Source organism: Physella acuta, unplaced genomic scaffold, assembly GCF_028476545.2.
Source record: "Physella acuta isolate Inbredline_101_S28 unplaced genomic scaffold, ASM2847654v3 ptg000738l, whole genome shotgun sequence".
Classification (NCBI taxonomy): Eukaryota; Metazoa; Mollusca; class Gastropoda; family Physidae; genus Physella; species Physella acuta.
The window spans coordinates 1,382,367-1,404,841 of NW_026732256.1; the positions used below are offsets into that span (position 1 = coordinate 1,382,367).

Sequence of the window (22,475 nt, forward strand, 5' to 3'; positions counted from 1 at the left end):
AAAACAAACTACAGATACCCTTGCACTATATATATATATATATATATATATATATATATATATATATATATATATATATATATATATATATATATATATATATATATATATATATATATATATATACATATATATATATATATATATAAATATATATATATATATATATATATATATATATATATATATATATATATATATATATATATATATATATATATATATATATATATATATATTGCATACATAAATATACATATATATTCATATATAAATACTAATTGTAATTGTTAATAACAAAAAATATTTACCATTGCCTGATGCTCATTAGGAAGATCTAAAAGTGGAATAACTGCTTGCTGGTCTTCTTCTATTAGTCGGAACTCTAAATTAACAAAGCAGAATAAAATGTGAATTCAAATTTCCAAATAGTGGATTTGAAATTCAAAAGTCCTTGTTACGAAGTCAGTAAATATAATTAAGATCTCTAAGATTGCATCTAATATATTTTGGAGCTGCCAAGAAAATAATTTTGAATTAGTATTAAAAAAACTTTATATTAACAGAATGTCAAACACAGGCCCTAATGTAAATTATGAGGTTGGATTCTTTATTAATTAAAAAATAGAAGAAACTAATTAACAAAACACCATATATAAAATAGTTACAATTTATTATTTGCAGCTTTTATATAAAATTAATATCCTTACAAACTGAAGTGAATTTTTTTGTAGTATAAAGATCTAAAAATAAATGTATTTTTAATTATTATCACATTAGAAAAATATATTTACCTCGCAAATGATTATTGTGCTGAACTGCATCTTGATTTAAATTTCTGAAAAAAAGCAAAACGTAGTTATATTGAGCAAAGGAGCAGGTATTTAAGGCAAATAGTTTTTTTTCTTTTGACAAAGTCATAATTTGATTAATACAACATTTTTAATGTATTGTTTTATGTTACAAAACTTATGTTTTTGAACTTGACAACAAGAAGATCATCTGATTATGTTAAAGCTACAGAATCAAAAACCACAATCAGTGTATTTTTTCTTATGTTGAGTCTAATGTTTAGTTAATGAACAGATTTATAGCAATGGAAATTTATATAGATATAGATAAACAAATTTATAGTGAGAATAAAAATATGTGGATTATATGGCATCAAGATCTGTGAGTAACATATTAAAAACTAATCATAATAAGCCATGGAAGTCAGATAGTTAACTTAGTTTACCCTGTAAGTCAAAATAAATTAGAATTAACTAAAGTAACACTGTTGGTTGGTGAGTGTTATATGAAGTAGAAATGTGAATACAAACTAATGAGTATAGTTAATAAAGACATTTGCTCTGGGAAAGACCAGTTCACCCTGATTTGATAGGTGGGAAAGCAAAAGTGGCTGGGAATGGATCAGAACAACTATCCTTTGATGATACAAGATAAGAGAAACAGATAGGTCAGCCCATTTGTTTTTGCAAGAGGTAATTTTATTTGTTTATTTGGAATTTAACAGTAGTTCAGGGGTGAAAACTGCATAAAAACTTTTCAACTTTATAAATTTTTAAATAGATGTACCTATTTTCATAATTTGCTCCTTTCAGCAGTTGCAGTAAGGGCTTTCGATATATTACCAATAAGATGATTAGTATACCTGCAACTTAATAATTATATAAATAATGTTAATAAGTAATTTATTTTTTTAACAAAATATACATAATAAATCAGAATTATGTTTATATTTTGTTCAAACTAATATCAATTTATTTACTAAGTAGGTTTAAATAACTGATTAAACAAATTAAGAAAAGTTTTGGAAATTATTTCTTTAATTATTTTTAAAAATATTTACAAAATATAAACTTAGGTAGATAAATGGTAAATGTATGTAGATAGCAAGTTTCTTTGACAAAGGTTAACTACAGATTTTGTATGACTATGTTTGTGTAAATGTGTGTACTACTGCTTTTGTATATGTAACATCTTATCATTCATTAATGCCGCGAGATGCAGCTTGGGCCAGCTTCACCGTAGGCCCGCGAGCTGCAAGGTATGGCTCGACACCGCTAGTGTTTTGTTTCTTTAACAAGTCATTTAACATGTAAATAATAATCATTAAAAAAGTTTTAAAAAACCCACGTTTTCTGATTGAACTAAAAAGTAGAAAATAAATGCTATAGGCCCTACATCACAATAATGCAAGCGATCACTCTACTATAAGCGATGAAAAACGTGGGGCGCCGAAGTAAAAGTTATATTACTATTGATTAGATAATACTATTGACTTTTATTAGGGAGCTTGTAGAGAGTCAACAGTATTAGAAACTGTAAGAAAATCACGGCGCCCCACGTTTTTGCTCGCTTATAACTCACAATTATCTTTAATTACTACTATAGAAATTTCATTTCTGATCATTTTGATGTATAATACATACATCTGGTTAATAAAACATAGGATCTATAATTGTTAACATAGGTGAGGGCTGTGTAAAAATAAATAGGGTCACGGAAATAATGAGGTCAGGAGGTGGAAACGCCTCTGGTATAGAAAGAGTTAAGTTGCTTAGCACTTATGACTGATTATTGTATTTTTTTATAAGACTGAGTTCAAATAATGAAATCAATTTAGAAATTGATTTGTTTTAAACATAATACTATGTTAGACATAATATTGATTAAAATAAATATTTGTATAATAAATATGCTACTTACTTAATAAAGACGACGTGCTTATTCCAATTTTAATCTCAAGATTATCATTGTTTTTATCTGAAGAAAATAATTAGCATTGCAGGTTCAATTTACAAAAAAAATTTTTTTACAATAATATAAAAAGATTTGTTTTTAAATTATCTTAAATAGAAAAAAAAACGTATTTGTTAGCACTATAGATGTTTCTAATAAAAAAGAGTACCTTTAGTTTTTCCTTGAAGGAATAGACAAATTTTATGACAGCTCTTGGATTCTCTAGGACTAGTATCTGACACATTAATTGTACGACACCATTCATGGAGGTGAATGACACTGAGTGGAGAAATGCAAGAGTAAACTGCATCTTTGAGACAAAATTCATCATCACCATAGCATTCATTAGAGCAGTTGTAAGGCTTGTTACTGGAGCACGTTAACATATTACTGGATTTCTTTTCTACAGTTAGAAAAAAATTGGAAAAAAAAGATAATTAAATATAGCTTGATGTATTATTTTATCTTAAAATGTAATAACATTTTACTATTGTGAACTAAACTAAAACAATATTGATAGTTAAAAGATAGAAAATAGCTTAAAGAATTAGTATAAAGTAGCATTTACAACTCTCTTACTTTTAATTGTAGGACTGTAATTTATATTTGATGTCCATCCTAATCCACTAACTGCATTGCAGACAAAATCTATTTAAAATAAAAACATTAAAAATGTTTAATATAAAGAGACCTATACTTATTTCTCAGAGACAATACATATTTGAATTTTAAGTGATTTTGAGAAAAATAGAATATTAATAATAAGTCCTATTTATTCATAGAGATCAAATGTTTTCTCAAATTAAATTGTTACCCTTGACAGAAAAATAAGTTTTGCATTCTTAGTGGTGGACATTTTTAAATCTAACTCAACAAAACAATAATTTTGTTTAAAAATGGCTCTTGACCAATTATCAACAATTCATATCTGAAATAAACAATCATAATTGACGGGAATTTAAATATGCAAATCAGTCAATGTCACTCAACGTGTAAATCATCTGCAAAATTTAATAACATTATACCAAAACATTGTCTCTTTTAGTTATATAAACAATCTTTATCTACTATTATGTTAACTTAAAACTGTTAATATAAAATAACTAAATTTTCCAGATCATTTTTTTCATATCATTTTATCAGTATTCCATGTCTGGCATAGTTTGCTATCTACAATGTTTTAACTATGGCTAAGGTATTTAAAATAAATATGCTTCTTATTTTAAAAAAAAAATTAAATTACTTCAATTTATGTATTTAAACTACTAAAATAGTCAGCAGTTTATTAACTAAATCTGAATGCATTTTTCTCATGAAAGCTAAGCTTTTTTATCAGTAAACATAATTATTCAATTGAATTTTTGATTATTGCTAACAAAGGTCAACTTTGAAAATTGAATAAAAAATCATTTGTTTTAAAAATTACCTGATGCATTTTCTATTGCTGTTTCTGACAAAATTGTAAATTTTTCATTGGTAGTTTTTGAACTATACCAATAGACAAGTGTTCGGATATCACTTGTGTCATTTCTTTCACATGTGCAGTTGAAAATATTCCCTTCTTCAATTAAATCTGGGCATGCTACCATTTTAATACTTGGGAATTCTGTGTAAAAGATGTAAGCATAAATAATACATCATAATCTGTTTTACTACTAAAAGTGATCAAGAATAGTAACAAAAGTAGGCTATTTAATTATTAAGTTAGTTTAAATATATTTAAATACACATATTTAACAAATAAATCAAACTAATTTTAAAAATAACCTGTGTTGATTGTGCCTTCAGCAGTTTTTTGTAATTCATTTATTAAAAATGTTGCACTGGTAGTCGTGATATTTGGAAACATTGTTATTCTGTATTTGAGCACACCAGGCTTTAACAGATGTTGAGGCACTGACAGTGAACATTCAGTTGTGTAGTAGATGGGATCAGTATTTGTAATTGAATGATTATAATGAACAGCCCTTTGGTTTAAAACTACCTGGATTGGTGTAAAAGAAATAATTAATTAATTTGTGTGAATATATATATATATATATATATATATATATATATATATATATATATATATATATATATATATATATATATATATATATATATATATATATATATATATATATATGTATGTATATATATATATATGTATATATATATATATATATATATATATATATATATATATATATATATATATATATATATATATATATATATATATATATATATATATATATATATATGAAGTTCTCTCATTTATAAGTAGGTGATTTTGACTTTTTAAATTATCCAAAGTTTTTGATTATTAAAAGGGACTTACTTGCTTGTAGCTAATGCTGAAGTGGCATGCACTTTTTGGGAATAAAGGGTGGCTGGTACATTTGATTTCAAGGCCACTGGGTGAGGCCAATTGTGTGCAATAGATTTCCTCTATTTTCTCTGTAAAAACATTAAACATCATTAGATTTACAATTTTATGGTGTAGGGTTTTATGTGATAATAACCAGGGCTACTTACCAAAAACATAGTGTAGTACACAACTACTTATCATGAAGTTAACCACATACAAATTCACTTTACCCATGCTGTCCTTAAAATAAAATAAAAAAATATTGAAAATATATCTTATAGCAAAGTCCTTTAGTTTTTTTCTATTTGTACATATATATATATATATATATATATATATATATATATATATATATATATATATATATATATATATATATATATATATATATATATATATATATGTGTGTGTGAATATATTTATATAGGCTAGAAACCTATTTAAAAAGTAAAAGTAAAATAATGAATCCTCTTGAGACTTTCAATCAATGTACGATAAAGTAAAGATCTTGACCTCTGCTTATATATTATATGAAGTAATGGTGTTTTAGCACTTTGTACAATCGCCTTTCCTATTTTTTTTTGGACGCAGATTCGAACTCGAGAATTTCAGGTTAGCAACCTTTCGCTCTACATCTTTTGTCTCCCTCTCTTTGTGTGTGTCTGTCTGTCTGTGTGTATGTGTGTCTATGTGTGTGTGTGTGTGTCTGAGTGTGCGTTCTTGTGTTTGATATGTGATAAATGCATAAGTCAGCAAAATGTCAGTGTATCTAATAAAATAATGACGAATTGAGATTAATTTACCGCTATGTTTTTAAATACATTTTTAACCCCGTTTAGCAATGAACTTAGATCAAGTACTTTCAGTCACATTAAATTGTCCATTTCCTGCTCTCATTGTATTCTATAAGATCATTACATCTGGATTTCAACTGCTATACTTCTTTGTTTTGGTTTACTTTATCTAGTAAAGATTAACATTGAGAAATATGCAGCATTATCTACTGACATATATCGTGAGATTTGCATTAATGGTATTAGCGATGGCATATGGCAAGTTTTCTTTACTACTATATATATATTTGAAATTTACTGAAGTGGATAAGACACTTGTTACAAGTTTAAAGTTGTTAATACATGATTTCTTTAGTAGCATAGGTCGTATGTAATGAAAATACTAAAAGTAATGTACATTTATACCTTTTTATGTTTCCCCAGCTTCTTATGTGGACGATGTTATGATACGAAACGTGATTCCCTGCAATAATGTTTCAGCCAACTACAGTTTAACAGTAGTAGTGAATGTTACAAGTGCGTACAAAAACATAAGTCAAATTCGACTCAAAACCAGAGGAACTGAAAATAATTCTGAGCAATCAGAGCTAACTGTAAAGAAGTATTTTAACTACGTTTTATTGCCTATACAACATAACGTCAACATCTATATTTTAGGTAATTGATCAGAAAATGTGTATATTATTTATTTAAATTGCCAGAAAAAAAATTCAAACAAATTTAACTGTTAATATTTTTTAAATAATATTATTTTTCGCAGTTTGTATTAGCAATTAGTTTTGGTATAGTTTAGGCACATTTAAAAATTAAAAGCATAATTATATTTACGTAATACTAAGCAATTAATGATATCAACAGATATGCTTTCTTCGAATAAGATATGGAAAATGCCTTGACGACTACTATAATTGCAAATGCAGAGAAATAGATGAATACATTTTGGAGTTAGCTGTAGAGACAGCTCCGGTCAATGAAAATACTATGTTAGAGACAGTTCCCAGCAATACAAATGGTCTCTTGAAAGTGTGTAGTGAGTAGAAATAATTACTTAACCCTTTATCTACTTACGGTACTTACAAGTACCACTTTAATTAAGTGCCTGTATTATTTTTAATTTAACACGAATTTTAAAAATTATTGATGTCATTTATAGTATTGTCTCCCCTGAGTCGCCGGTAGTTGCTGTATTAATAGCTCGCAATTGTTCTGTACAGTTCTCACACATGTTCCTAATTCCCTTTGTTTTACGTTATTTTTCAAGCAGATTTTAAAAAAATAAAAGACGCGGGTTGCGTGTGTATCATTTGCATATTTTTTTCGGTTAGTGGGTATTATTAGTATTAAGTGGGGAATAGTTTTGATATCCTTTTTTAAATTTAAAATCACTGGTTTGTTAAGTTAATGAGTTTCCCATTAGTTGTACATTTTTCCCTGGGTCAAATGTGTGAATACAAGGTGTGAAAATAAAGGTAGAGGGCCTTTTTTGTACAAAAGTTACTTGGATAGTGATGTTATTCAAATTTATTCAAATTCAAATTCAAATTTATTAAAAAAAACGGTTACAATTGTGAATCTACCGGGGTGTTGAATGGTATGTTTACGGGAAGTTTTAAATTACTAATAGATCTACTGAAAAGACACATGTGCGTTCAATTCTCAAACGTTAAACTAATACACTTATCTATAATTTTGTAAACTTTTATCATGCTTATGATACATATTTGGGTTTTTTTTCTATGTCGTTATAAGGGTTACAACTTTTATTTGATTATTCTTTGTTATTCTTTTATCTATTTAATTAGCTTAACTTAGTTTAGATTGATTAGTACAGGTTTGGTAAACCTCGTTGTCCCTACGATGTTACACAGATGAGTGAGCAAAAAAGATTAAAAATAAAATATACAAAGTTTATGATTAACACGTTTCATATTATAACTCAGTTGCGTAGCGAGTTCGGGTGTCACCCGGTGCGGCACTTAATGGTGTCCCCCCCCCCCTTCCACCGTTGTCGGGATTTATCAACTTTGCTCTTAAAAGACTATTTAATACTCTTATTAACCACTTATTAAAGTGGAATTATCATTTTTCTGTATATATTTTGCTATTTTTTGCCTTGGTGTCACCCCCCCCCCCCTAAATGGTGTCACCCGGTGCGGTCCGCACCCCCGCCCTCCCCCCCCCCCTTCGCTACGCCCCTGTTATAACTCATACAATAACATAAACTAAGGATAGAAAAATAAAACCGTTTGATAAAAGAGATATCCAATCAACCCTTTTATTTTCAGCAACTTTAAACGCTAATATGTTAACATTCATTGTACTAATTAATGTGTGCAATTATATAATAATTACGTCTAGTACATTTGAACGTTATTGATAGGAAGTATAAATTGCGATGAGTAAGAAACCAATCATCTTATCTAACGTTGTTAAACCCGGTATTTGAACAAGCGAATATTTCTAAGTACAATATCCGTGACAGTTTGCTTCGTGAAATTAATGTAGGTTAAAGATAGGATGACAAATGCTGTAAATATGATGATGACTACAGCTAAGGGCTCTGGTGTCAAAGGTCATCACTTGTTCAATGGGTTCCTCCCATGAGACAAAGTGGCATATTCCTTTTTCAACTATGAGATACAAAGTTGGGTAGTTGTCGTTTTAAAAATTGAATAGGGAAATTCAGCACTTAAGAAACGAACAAATAATGGCTTCAGAAGCTTTATTTAAATCAGTATCCATTTTATCCTAATTTATGTTTTCCGAAAATTATTGAAATAAACGCAATAAAATCAATCAAAACGTTATTCCCTTTTAAAAAAAACGCCCGTATTTTGAAAATGTATAAATGTTATTTCATTATTCCAGAATTCAACCGCAGTGAGCCATCGCATAACATAAGTAATACTTTTATATATTACAATACTTTTAAAGTTGTTAATTCGCTTGTCTTAATAAAGCACAATATTTTTGTTATTTATTAATTAAATATGAAGAAATAAGTAATATGTATAAACATATATAGATGTGTGTGACTTTCAACAGCTAGTACGGGTTCTTCATATTACTTTGAAATTGGCCTCTCTGTCGGTGGTGGGGTCATCATAACCGGCATGATCATTACAATAGCATTGACAAGACTTAAAGGTATTTACAAAACTTAGTGTATAACAGTTGATAAGTAACACATTTATATTTCAGGTACGACATAGGTACATATACTAACATTTTTCTCTAAATGAATACTAACAATTGGTTAATATAAAGAAAATAAATTTAAAAAAATGTCCTTTTCTAATAAGATGGCACTTTTGTTTAATTATATTTTTAAAAATCTTAGTTAAACTTGATTAAGTGCTCTATTAAAATATGCCGCTTTCTAACCAGATAATCACATGTTTGACAACAACCATTTCAACATTCAGAATACGTGCTGCGAGATAGGAATTTGAATTCTAGCATATTGGTATATTGAATAGTAGCATACTCCAATATACCTCAATGATAATGATAAAAAGAGAAACTGTTAGCACAAAAGTAGAGTGAGAAAATAAGTAAAGTAGTAACGTAAATTTCTCTTTCAAACCTGACGGTCTATAGGGCAAGTGAAGTAGAGTTCACTTGTTTCTGTGAACTCAGCAAATGAAGAGATAGTATGGTCAGCACTATGTCTAGCCGCATTTACTTTCTATAACCTGAGTTAGATACCCATCAAAGCTGGGTGGACTCAGGGACGGTCTACAGACTTGAACCCGGATTCGATCTCGAGACTTACAGGTTAGCAGTCCAGCTCTCCACCGCTGGACCACTCCGTCCCCGATATAGTAAAAGCTGGATAAAATAGGGCGAATTTCACATATTAATTTACGTTCCTACATTACACAGCCAAACAAAGTGACAACATATACATTGAGCCAACAAACAGCGACAAGTCCACATCAGCAACACAAGAAGGTGACACGCACTCCTACATCGACGTCGTAGACAACAGCGACCCCGACGAAAACCCATACGACCAGATTACGACTAGCTCAAGTGAATGTAACTTAGCCGGAATAAAAAACAGCAATCCCAGTATTGAGAATAATATTCCCGAGCACGGAGAAGGAGCAGAGCCATTAACAACAGTCCAAATACGTGTTCCTAAAGTAATAATTACATATTTTATTGATTATCCAGAGTTTAATCCATCGGACTTAGCTGAAACAACCGTATAGAACTGTCTCCTTTTTAATCTTGTATATTTTTTTTTAAAATGTGTATACCGTTGCTGTGAGAAATATCAATGATATGAAATCAACAGCAAACACAATTATTTTATAAACAACTAGTTCACAACTTGAAATAACTACATGCCGCTAGGGAAAGTAGAATAAACTCGTTGTGAAGTTGTATGTATTTTACATGTCCCCAATGGATACTTGAATAAGTTTTAACCATATTGTATAGATAGTCAACATAGTGTGTTTCACTAGAAAAAGTATAAATTCAAGACAAAAGAAAAACAAGCAGTGTTGTGTAAAATTATAAAAAGAGTCTAAATATGACGATGCTTTAATAGTTAATTATTTTTAAAAATTTTCAATCTAGAGACTAGAATTCAAAATACTTTTACGAGAACACCTTGATTAATTGCTTTAAATTTAGGCTTCATAAAAAAAAATATATTAATAATATATTGCTTTACTAATATGTATGTTTGTAATGTTTTAATAATTTTTACATCAATTTTGTGCTAAAGAAAATTTCTTAAAGTAATTTGAGATTTTTATTTACAGCCATAATCATATTATACACAAAAATTCGCGGATTTTTTTTTATGTTACGGGAATTATCGACCATGGTTTGTGAAATGTAATATATTCCTGCATTAAAATAAGTTGATTGCAAGTTTTACTTATTACCTCTTATCATACAGATGTCTAATTGATATCTCTATAAAACAGCACATTAAGATTTAAATAATTAAATGCAGCTTATAATGATGAAAGCTTTGAGTATTTTGCCTAAATGTTCATTCACACAACTGTAGTTGCTGTCTTGAAACATTAATGGTAAATACTGCTTTCAATTTAATATTATAGAAATTTTAGTATTAATGAAGTAGTCACACTACCCTTCTCTTGATTCAATAAAATATTAGAATTAGAATACTCCGTCGTATCGTAAGATATGTTTACAGATTCTAATTAAGTAAATCTACAAGGTGTGTACATATCAAAATTTATTTAAAAACTGAGTAAGTCCCTAAGCAGAATCATAATTACAATAACAGTTTACTCTAAAATAATAATGAACAAAGCTATTCAGTTTAAAATGTACAGATTCTCGAAGTATTGCTCTGATTTTTTTGTTCATATTTTCTAGGAACCATTAGGAAAGATCTGTATAATATATTAATTAATAGCTTTATTATTACAGAGAAATGACACTGTTATTAATAGTATACATAATTTGTTAAAATACATAAGAGTTTTAACATACAAGCCTGATGTTTTAAGAAAGTGGGTCGTTGGACGATGAATGTATGATGTACAAATGTTAGTAACGACACATATAATTATATAGTACACGTCATATGAATAACAAAAAAAATCGGATTTTTCCTTTTACAGCGTCTAGTTATTATTACATTTTCTGCATTATGGGTCATTTAAAAAATTCCCGTTATTACAGTAAGATCGATGATTCCAATTTTTTTTTGAGAGGCGACCCCCTTTTACATAATTGAAATTAGTAAGTAAATTAATAAGCACTAAATTAAAATGTTCTATTAGAACTTTAATTACAACGAGCCGACCCGCGGCGTATCATACGCCGCTATTAATTGTTTTCTATTCTACTTTTCAGTAATTCATAATTTGTGAATTCGACAGTACCAATGCTGCCACTGAAAATATTTGCTTTAAAACACAATCAGTAGCTCGTTAAGGACGATAACCCCCCCCCCTCCTTTCCCCAACCCCCCCCCCCCCGTGAAGGTAAACTCCTCTTAGTTACCTCCCCTAAGTTTAAAATCGTTTCAAACTAAATTATCTGCCCCTTATAGTCGTCACTAAACCCAGCTCTACGATTGTTATGTAAACATTTAGCGTGAACCAAAGCTCACCAGACCATGTAGGGGTGGGGGTGGTAGGGAGAGCGCTTACAGCTTGCTTTCTAGCGTCTCCCAGAAGAGAATTATATATATAGATTATTCTTGATAACTGTTTTACATCATGTGTGATATTGCTATGTTATTAAGTAGCTTCAACACAGCAGTTTTTCCATTTTGATAATCCAGTTTCAAAAACAGTATTTATTTTCTCCATGATATCTTCATAAAAAAGCAACTCTTCATCTGAATAAATATATTTTACAAAAACAAGCAACTGCGAAAACGAACTTAAGTCTGTTGATTATTCAACTATACAAGCAAATAATAGTGACAGTTTGATTTTTATTAAAATATTGTTCTTTAACATCTAAAGACATGTCTGTTATATGCCGCTGAATAGTATAGTTAGACATATAAATTTGTTGCATTTTACTGTACTGGATCCCCAATAATTAAATTCAACATCTTCAACCTACAGGGTTAGATGAGATTTTCTCTGATTTTGTGAGGTAAAACGACTTCATATGATATTTTTACTAATTTTGTGTTTCATTGTTTGTTTTTTTATTTCTAGGGTTCAGTCTACCAGTTGGCTACCCACAAGAAAGCCCTTCGAAACCCCCCTAGGGGTCACGCCCCCCTCCCCCAGTTTGGGAACCCATGAGTTAGATTATAGTACAATTAGCAAAACAATATGGAAAGTTTGTCATTTTCAGGCCAAGCTCGAAATAAGACGAATACTTTTAATTATATTATTTTGTCAAGGTATTCTATAGAATGATTAGCTTCTAGATGCAGTGGCGTCACAAGACGGGGCGGGGGTGTGGTAGGCATCAGGTGACACCGTGTAGTAGGTGTCACCAAGTCGAAACGTGCAATGTACTTTCAGAATACTGAATTATCTAGTTAAAATAATAAGATAGTAAGGGCGGGGTGAGGGGAGAAAGGTGCTACACAAAACAGAAAATACAAAATCATATACTTTAATCGATAACCCGTTTCTTTATATATAGTTTGAGAACTTAAAATAACATCTGTGGAATTTTTTCTTTCTTTTGGAAAATCACTGTACTTGAAAATATGTATACTTTTCCCGATATGAGAAATAGGTTAATACCTGGAATTCCCGTTGGACTGTAGGTTTGAAACGATGTGTTAATAGTTGCTCGTAGATACATAGGCCTACATAATAAAGCGTCCTTACAATGGGAAGGGATACACATTTTCTACAACTGTGCAATCTACAGCCCATTTGAACAGATTTTATAGCCGTTATCATCTTTTTTCGTTCGTGTCCAAGACACATGGGTCGTATGAAATAGAGGTTATCTGTTTCGATGACCTCGGCTTACGAGGGAATAATGTGATCAGCACTATGCCCAGCCGACTTTGTTTCCCCGTAAGTGAGTTATGTTGCTACTCATCAGAGCCAAGTGGAAACAGGGGCGTGCTTTGCACTCGAAGTCGAGACTTTTGTGTCAGCAGACGTGTGCTCTACCACCAGACCACACTGCCATCTTATAACTAGTTGAAGTTGCTTGAATACAGCCATATACAGCCATATAAATATTATGATTTCCTATGATATGCGGGTGTTCTTGCACATGATTTTGGTTAAATAATACAGTAACAAGAAGCTTGCACTATTTAAGCTTCGAGGCTAAGTTCAAAGTAGGCCTACTTGGTTTTTGACAGATGACTTCTTTCATCATCAAAAAGGTTTACAATAATAATTTAGTAAATGATGGCTACCAAATTCAGTTTAATTTTCCATTTGTGTAAGGGGCGAAAGATAATTAAATACAAATATGAAAATGGAAACAAAAGTCAATACTTTTTTTGAGTTACTTTAGTATCTGCTAACGGTTCCATTCACGTATGTATGTTTAAGCAGTATGCGCTTTTGTGTGTGCTAGAGCTTTGTAATTATTGTTGAGTAAGTTACTTGTAGCCTCCCCTGATTGTGTGTGGTGTTTCTGTTGTATTATTGCTTAACAGTTACCCTCTATTTGTGATATTTATGTGTGTTGAGATATTCAGTAGTCTTGCTAAGACTTGTGTTTTGCATTAAGTGTAGCATTATCTACCCACCCCCAGACATTAAATCAAATATCATCCATAAATTACGTCACTCCGGTTTTTTGTTTTCATGGAAAAACATGGTCACCTTACTAGAACGCCGTCTGTCAAGTGACGTCAAAAGTAAGCCATTCACACTCCTCTCCGACACTCCCCTCCCACACTCCCATCCCACACTCCCCTCCCACACTCCCATCCCACACTCCCATCCCACACTCCCATCCCACACTCCCCTCCCACACTCCTCTCCCACACTCCTCTCCCACACTCCCATCCCACACTCCCCTCCCACACTCCACTCACCGGGAAGTCTTCATAAAAAAATAAGTTAATTGCTTCCCTTTCGTAAGGGGATATAAAAAATGCAACCTAAAAGCAACGTTGACCTTTCCATAAATCATCGTAATGTTTACTACTAAAAGATTTTTGCTAAACAAAGTAAATACTATGTCACATTTCTATTATTGTATTTTTTGAAGAATAAAACCGCCATCCTCCTTCTCCCCTTTATTGAAATTAGTGACAGAAACTTAGACCAACATCACGAATGAGAAAAGTGTTATTTAAAATCTTGTATCTGTGATACTTGTAATTTATAGATGATAGTACTTTAGCTGATGACGTTGTTATTAGAACAGTCAGGAAACTTTTGATAAGCTCATTCCACACTGATGATACCGTAATTTTTTTAATGTTTCAAACTTATTGTAAACTACACTTTATCATCTGAGAGAAGACGAATTTGTTTACGAATTTCGTATTGACAGCCAAAATTATTTGTAGGGTATACACTAAAGCTAGTTCAAATATTTAGGCTACATACTTTTGCGTTTTAGTTATTCAGAATATTTTCTTAACAATATTGATAAACTTTGACTCGAGGCAATGAGCTCTTTGTCTACCTAGCATTTGTTTTCTTCAGCTACGGGCAATGGGTCTAACGGAACACACTAACTTCCTAATTTTAATTGCATGCTAGTCAATGATTATTTGTATTTTAACATTGTTGGTTGAGAACTCTTCAAATTAAAAGAATCGGCCAGAGCTCTTTTGCCTAAAATTTATAATAGATTTTGCGGGATTTAAAAGTGGATTTTGTTCAGCCCTATTGAGCGAGCATATTTTATGTTGTTGTTGGTTATGCTGCGAATAACACGTGGTATACTTGTTGGATATCATAATGTTTAATTTCAGACACAGGAAATTATAAACAACTATACTGCAATGTATTTTCTATACTACACGTACGATACAATGTATATTATTTTTATTCTATGATAAACTTAACTTACATATTGTAACATCATATTAGTTTCTGTTAGTTATACACCACATATAACACAGTCATGTGTTTTAAAGCTCTCACCATTATATGCAATTACAGGTTTGGGTTGCTTTATATAATTAAAAGTCGTACCGGCCAGGCACTGCACTGGCCTTGGTGAAAAACATATTTTTAAAGGACGGTTATCTGTGTGTTTAAGGGGCAGAATATATGTCTACCCGTCAATGCCCGGATTAAGGAAATAGAGAGTTGGGGATAAATATCTGGAAAAGGAACAGGTGGAGAAATCAGTAGGCCATCTTAATGTACAAAAAGATGTTACTTTTATCATAGGGGTACGGATTCAATTATGTTTGATGCCGGAACATGTGCATGATAAGAAAAACATTTCTGAACAAAAATTAGTTTACTAATAACAAGGCCACCATTAAAAAAAGCAATTAAAATAAAGTCGACTTAGTGGCCTCCTTAAATATCAGTTATTAGAGATGATTAAATTTTCACACCTACTTTAAAATTGTGTAGAATATTTTTTTTTCTCCTTTTATCCAAATGTTGTTATTATGTGTTTTTTTTAAATACAAAACTGGAGAAATTAAAATATAAAATTAATAATACAGTTTTATCTCCTTATATAAGAACAATTTAGCGGTGAAACGTGTACCATTGTATAAGTTTTCACACCTATTTGAAACCCATTAAGTATAAACGTTTGTCTATAGGCCTATATATATATATATATATATATATATATATATATAAATATATATATATATATATATATATATATATATATATATATATATATATTCACTATTCTGTCTGTCTGAAATGCTCTAGAAAAAACACATGGAGATTTTTAAAATGCAGAGTGAACCACATAGAACATATAAAAACATTTTCAAAACGAAAAGAAATATGTACATTACTAAAACCTAAAATTTGTACTCACAATAAAAGGATGTCATTGTGTCTAGAGTGAACATACAATTAAAAATTCAATGCCGAAAAAATACACAATAATAATGATGTCATAGATACTTTATAATAATGACACTAAAATAAACGTCTAATTAATTTGTGTTATAGTAAAAGTGGGGTGGGGAGGCGAATACTTGTGTTTCTGTGGTTTCCTCGGCAACCATAACTGCTTTAATCGGCTATATACCAATTTGTCTATATCGCAACATATTAAATACGTATGAATTTATGAAACGCCTTGAAAATATTTAATAAAAAGAAAACTGTCTGTGGTGTCTAGCTTAAAAAGTGACAATGCGTATATAAAACGCTAATATTTTAAAAAAATCTAATGAATATAATATGTCACATATCTTATAAGTTATACATTTTTTTTAAATATTAATTTAAAAAAAAAATTACGACTTCTATAAAGAACTATTTCTGTAATTGCAATTTATGTTCTTCATCCGCCTCATAGAATACTAAAATCTATTATTGTAATATCAGCCCGGAATAGAACTGACTACACGCGTTTAATTGATTCTCCGATAACTTGATTTACAAATAAATTAATTTACAAAAATTTTTTTAGTCCAAGCTTATTTACAGTAGTTTTACATAAATAAACCGGGAGTGATCTCCCCTAAACTTTCTCGAATATTCTTATATAAAACAACAGGGGATGGGAACTCGGGCTATAGACATGATTTTTAATCCATTTTAAATACTTAAAGTTTTAAAAATAAAATAAAATCTCGTAGACAAAAGAATTGCACACCAAGTGAACGCCAAATGAAAAAGTGCACAATAGTGCGCAATATTATTAGTACTTTAAAAATGTACATTAGTTTTTGAGAAATTGGAAGTAGCGCAAATTACTACTTCCGGTCAACGGAAATTACTCAAAAGGTAGAGTATTAGATCTTTTACTTATATGTGAAATTTCATTTATGTATATGAAATAGTACACAAGTTATAGGCTTTTGAAAAATTTAAAGTACAAAAAGTACCACTTCCGGTTATCGGAAATCGCTCAAAAGTTGATATGGATCTACGATTTTGATAAAATACTTATATATGAAATTTCATCAACCTAGCTGTACTCAAGTTATCGTGTTTACACACGGACACACACAGAGACAGACAAACACACAGACATACGGACAGAATTGCAAAGCCCAGTTTTTCAGACTGGATTACGCATAAAACCTATTAATTTTGATAAATCTTGATTGATAATTTTTGCCCGATTAAAATAAGTCCTCTATACTTCGGATGTGATGAAGGACTGAGGTATAATACGTTGAAAATAGTTAAAATTTCAAGTGATTTTGGTGCACGATTACAATACTTTCTCTATACTTCGTATATACGAGAAAGTAAAAACCACAAGGAAATGTTGTTTATCTAGTAAATCTTAAATCTTTATCGTATTTAAAATAGTTTTATACGCGATTATAATGTGTTACTCTTTCTTTCTCCCTCTCTCTCTCTTTACCGTCGGCTGTTTAGCCTTCATTAAAATCGTATCACTTTCCGAGATATCATAATCCCTTAATAACGCATCATCCTCCATTAACTTATTCTTTAGATACCACAACTGTACCTGTGCTGGTATGTTGTAAAGGTCTACAAGATCCTGTTTTAGCAGAAGTATACTTGCATCGAGTGAGACTTCTGCTTCTCTTAATCGGACAGAACCGTGGGGCCCTTCTGCGGCGAATTTTACGATTACTGACGTCTTGTTTGATGACTTTGAAAGGGAATCGTTTGAAACAACATTGCATTGTGTTTTAGGAACAAATTTCTGTATAAGAAGAAAAACCATATTAAATACAAAATTTGTTCATATTACACCAAATACTCGTCTAAATTTTTTTTTAAATGTATGCATTGCAATCACATATTTGTTCTCTAAATTAATATATTAACGAGTGTATAGAATAACATTAGGGGAAATGTTTCTAAGGTAAAGCATTGATTTAAGAATGTGAATCGTTTGATGAGTTTACGTTTGAAATTTCATTTTGTTCTTTGTAATTTGAAACTGACCATTTTATTTTGAAAAGGAAGTTGTACCTTATAACATTATTTTAAATTCAGTTAAAAATCATTGTTCAAATTTATGTAATGTATTTTGTTAAAGCATAATAATTTATTTGAGTTTAAGAAATAAAATGTTTACCGGTTGCTCAATGCTATTAGAACTTTCTGGTAAAAGTGGATAATTTGCTTCAGGCTCTTCGGTGGTACCTCTTGAAACTTGATTAACAGCATTATCTGATAATGAAAAAATGGAATAATAAAAAAGTGGAGGCATTTTTTAAAGTTACGATTTTGGACCTAGAATTATAAAGTTATTATTTTACTTGTTTATATAATGTTAGCATATGAAGGAGTAATGTAGTAAACTCTATTTTCAAATGCATTTACTTTTACTAATATATTTTAGATACCAAACATAGCTAGCTAGTTGGGCTCAGAGTTATTGTGGATCTTAAATAGAAATGCTTATGCTAGCACTCAGTCATCACTATGCTTAACAATGTTAATAGGATATCATAGTCTGTATTTAATATGGTGAGGGTCTCATGGAAAAATAATCTCGAAATAATATTTAATTAAATTATAGTAAAGGTATTCAATACATACGTTTTTCTTCTGGTGTTTAAAGTAGTGGTAAATTTCAACGTACCCTCAGAATAAAGTGGGACGACAAAGTCCCGAACAAGGAAATACGACCAGGAAAGAATTAAACGACATTGTTTCAGAAGTTCGAATGAGGACATGGGAATCTCGAGGGGGGGGGGGGCTGCAAATCGAAAGTTTGAGGTGGGGTGCAAATCGAAATCTCGAGGGGGGGGGGTGCAAATCGTTAAGTTTGTCCCCGGGCGCCGTTAAGGGTCGCTACGCCTCTGCTGCCAGAAAGTAGAAGAGAGATAGACCACTGGGAACATAGAGGAGAGAGATGGAAGAAGAAGTGCAAGCTACTGGAAAGACCTGGCATGAACTAAAGTGACTCGCCCAAGACAGCGTGTAATGGCGGAGATTTGTTGCTGCCCTATACTCCACAGGGACTAACACGTGCGAAGTGTGAAAATCCGGTCTTTTAGAAGTGTTTGAAATTTCGCCCTAGTTACAATCAATCACGAAGCAATTAAAAGAGGAAGTAAGTTAAATAAAAACTATTAAAAAGCAATTGTTTACAATTATGTTCCGTTCAGGTTTTGTTTTTACTATATTTCAAAGTTTAAAGTCTATGACCACATTGTGAAAGTTAACTCGAATTTATTTAAATTAAAGATTTATTTTTAAAAATTAGGCGACATTTTTATAATGCTTCGTAGAGAAACCTAACGTAACACACCCCCATTATACTACATGTATATATTATTTATAATCATCTTTGATTGTGGTAGTATTATTGTTGCACTTTAATGTTGGCAACAAATCCTACGAAATACTGCAGTTGATAATCTCAAGTGCAAATATATTGCTTTTATCGAATAAAGTTTGTGTACAATACATACTTACAGGAGCATTTTAGTATAAGTATAAAAAAAAACAAATACTGTTACCTGATATTTGACAATAGTTCGCCGCTGAGGGTTGATGGTTATAACTGAAACAATGAAATAAATATTATAGTTAGCACAAATGCAGATGTAATAAAACTCGCTAATACAGTTGTGTTAACTCATAAGCTGTTTGGTCCGGCATTTCATAATTATAGAGCATGCTTAGTAGAGATATTAGAGCTTATGAATATTTGTTTGTAAACAGTGTTAAAATTTAGTTAACAAATTTCAGAATAAAAATCAAACGTCTGTGTTGTTTTGTACGCTGATTGCATAAAGTTTGTTTTTCCGTTTAAAAAACATATCGCATCCAGTTTAAAAAAAATAATATATTCAAATTACATTTGTTAATATTTAGCAGAAGTATTTTTATACTAAAGCTTTCTATTATTTGCATAACTACTACTCCAAAATAGTTAATGAGGATGGCCCTAAATTATAAAGCTCTAACAGGCTACATTATATTTGATTAGATTATAATGCTAGATATTTGATTAGTCGATACAAAAAAACATAACTCCAGGAATTAGAGCACACTTCTCTTTTCATTTGCCAGGAGAAACAACCCAATCAGTCTTACTTATTTGATGGGGTACATTAATTTATTTATGGTTATATAACTATATTCCATGATTTGATTATTAACAATAAAGTAGAAAATCTAACGATTACAATGCTAAAACTAGGACATAAAAGATGTAGGCTACCCCTTTTCCTTGTCAGGTTGCTTCAGCTGTGGTTGTAAACCTTCAACTGTTTTTTTAAATATGCACATTAGGATAACTGCGAATAAACAAAGACCCAACTTATGTAATATAATTTAAAAAACAAAACAAATTTATCTTTTAAAAGAAAAGCATGAGGATGAACATTATATGAATAATTGATTCTGTACGAATGATTAAAAATAATGATTATAGTGCTGGAACTTATATTTTTAAATATTTTTAAGCAGTTTAATAGATTGAATTTAGGCAGCTAAACAGAGGGGGAAGTTAATTTAATTTTGCAATTATTTTTAAAAAAGGTAGAAAGATTTTGCTTGATCAAATTTAATTGACACTGTGTAATAAAAAAACGTTTGTCTTTTAGGTCCAACTAGACCACCCGTTATCCTTGGATAACTGTGGGTTTCGGGGGTCATCTATAAAGGACATCACGTCTGTCACTTATAGTTATATAAAACCAGACCCCAAATTGAAAAAGACGCCACACCTCAGTCATTTTCTCTCTTTTAAAAACACGTATTTGGCTGAGTTTGAGTCTGACCACACTATCCCTTCATATGCTGAGGTCACAAAAACAGCTATACTTCATCTGCCCATTGTCCCCCCCCCCACCCCCCCCCCCCCCACCCCATTCAGACATGTTTTTGTCTTTAAAAACGGGTCTAAAAGAAATTCCCGAAAGATACTTGCCCAAAAGCCGTTTTCCCGCAGGGCGATTTCCCGAATGGACACTTGCCCGAATGGGACAAATGTCCGAATGGACACTTGCCCGAATGGGACACATATTTAAAAAGGAAACTTGTATTAAAGCGTAATGTACGATTTCACAAGCCAATATTGTAAAGAAATTTCGCGACTACTTCTTTGTACGATTCCTATAGTTCTCTCAACTTCACCATGAGAGATCATATGCTTTTACTAGATTGCATTATATATTGCCTGGATCATAGTATTAAAGAGAAATAAATAAAACAAATTCCTGTATCGCTATATCCGATAAGTAAAATGGCATATGGTCTGAGCGGGTGAGTGGAAGGCGATACTCTTTGCCGAAATTTAAAGAGCCAATAAAATTATTATATTGTATCGAATACATTATTTTTGATTGCTTGATTTATAACACGTACTAATACTACAGTTTTCAAATAGTTAAGGCCACTAGACCTACTAATAGAGATAGAACTGGTACAACAAGACGATCGCTATTGCTTTGTTACTTTTTTCAACCCAACTGATAATTTTATAATGTAATACAATATTATCGAATTTGTTCTAAAGACACAACCAAAAGTAGACCAAATAAGCTGGCACCTTCTAAAAACTACACTCTAAAGCAGTGGTTCTTACCCTGCTTGGAGGTACTAAATTCCACCAGTTACATATACGCATTAACCAAATCCTTCTTAATAGTTGTGTTGTGCACACTGGCAAAATCAGATCTCGAATAATATGAATCTTGTGTGTCTTGACCTCCGCCGAAGCCCTGAGACTGACTTACCTACAGGTTCACAGCTTTAAACTCTTTTGATTTTCTTCTTTTTGTTCGTGTTGGTCTCCTTACTGTCTTTCTGATATTGTGCCCTAACCACTATCTTTTCGTTGCTCTTATTTAATTCTGTCTGTAACAGTTCCGAGCCATATGTAAAAAGAAGACTTCACATTTAGCTATTGATCCTGATTGAATTCTTTTGACACTGCATTTGCATTCTACATTGGCTTATAATGTAAAAACGCATTATTTATCGCTGCTGATTCTAACCAGAACGTCATAGGCGGTGCAACTATAATTAAATTGGTTATTACTGCTTCTTCAGCAAGTACTGAGTGTTCTACATTTGTTCTTGAATATGTGC

The 22,475-nt window shown here is 30.9% G+C and overlaps 1 protein-coding gene across 1 annotated transcript in view; it reads right to left on the reverse strand.

Moving 5' to 3' along the window:
- Positions 1-22,475, reverse strand: part of LOC131950156 (uncharacterized) — a 32,941-nt gene that overhangs the window by 5,705 nt on the left and 4,761 nt on the right. The window contains exons 5-11 of the mRNA XM_059312205.1: positions 4,172-4,351; positions 3,325-3,393; positions 2,915-3,148; positions 2,713-2,769; positions 1,579-1,660; positions 795-838; positions 312-385 (exon numbers count right to left, since the gene is read on the reverse strand). Of these exons, the coding sequence (XP_059168188.1) occupies positions 312-385; positions 795-838; positions 1,579-1,660; positions 2,713-2,769; positions 2,915-3,148; positions 3,325-3,393; positions 4,172-4,351 (740 nt within the window). The remainder of the gene's footprint in view (positions 1-311; positions 386-794; positions 839-1,578; positions 1,661-2,712; positions 2,770-2,914; positions 3,149-3,324; positions 3,394-4,171; positions 4,352-22,475) is intronic.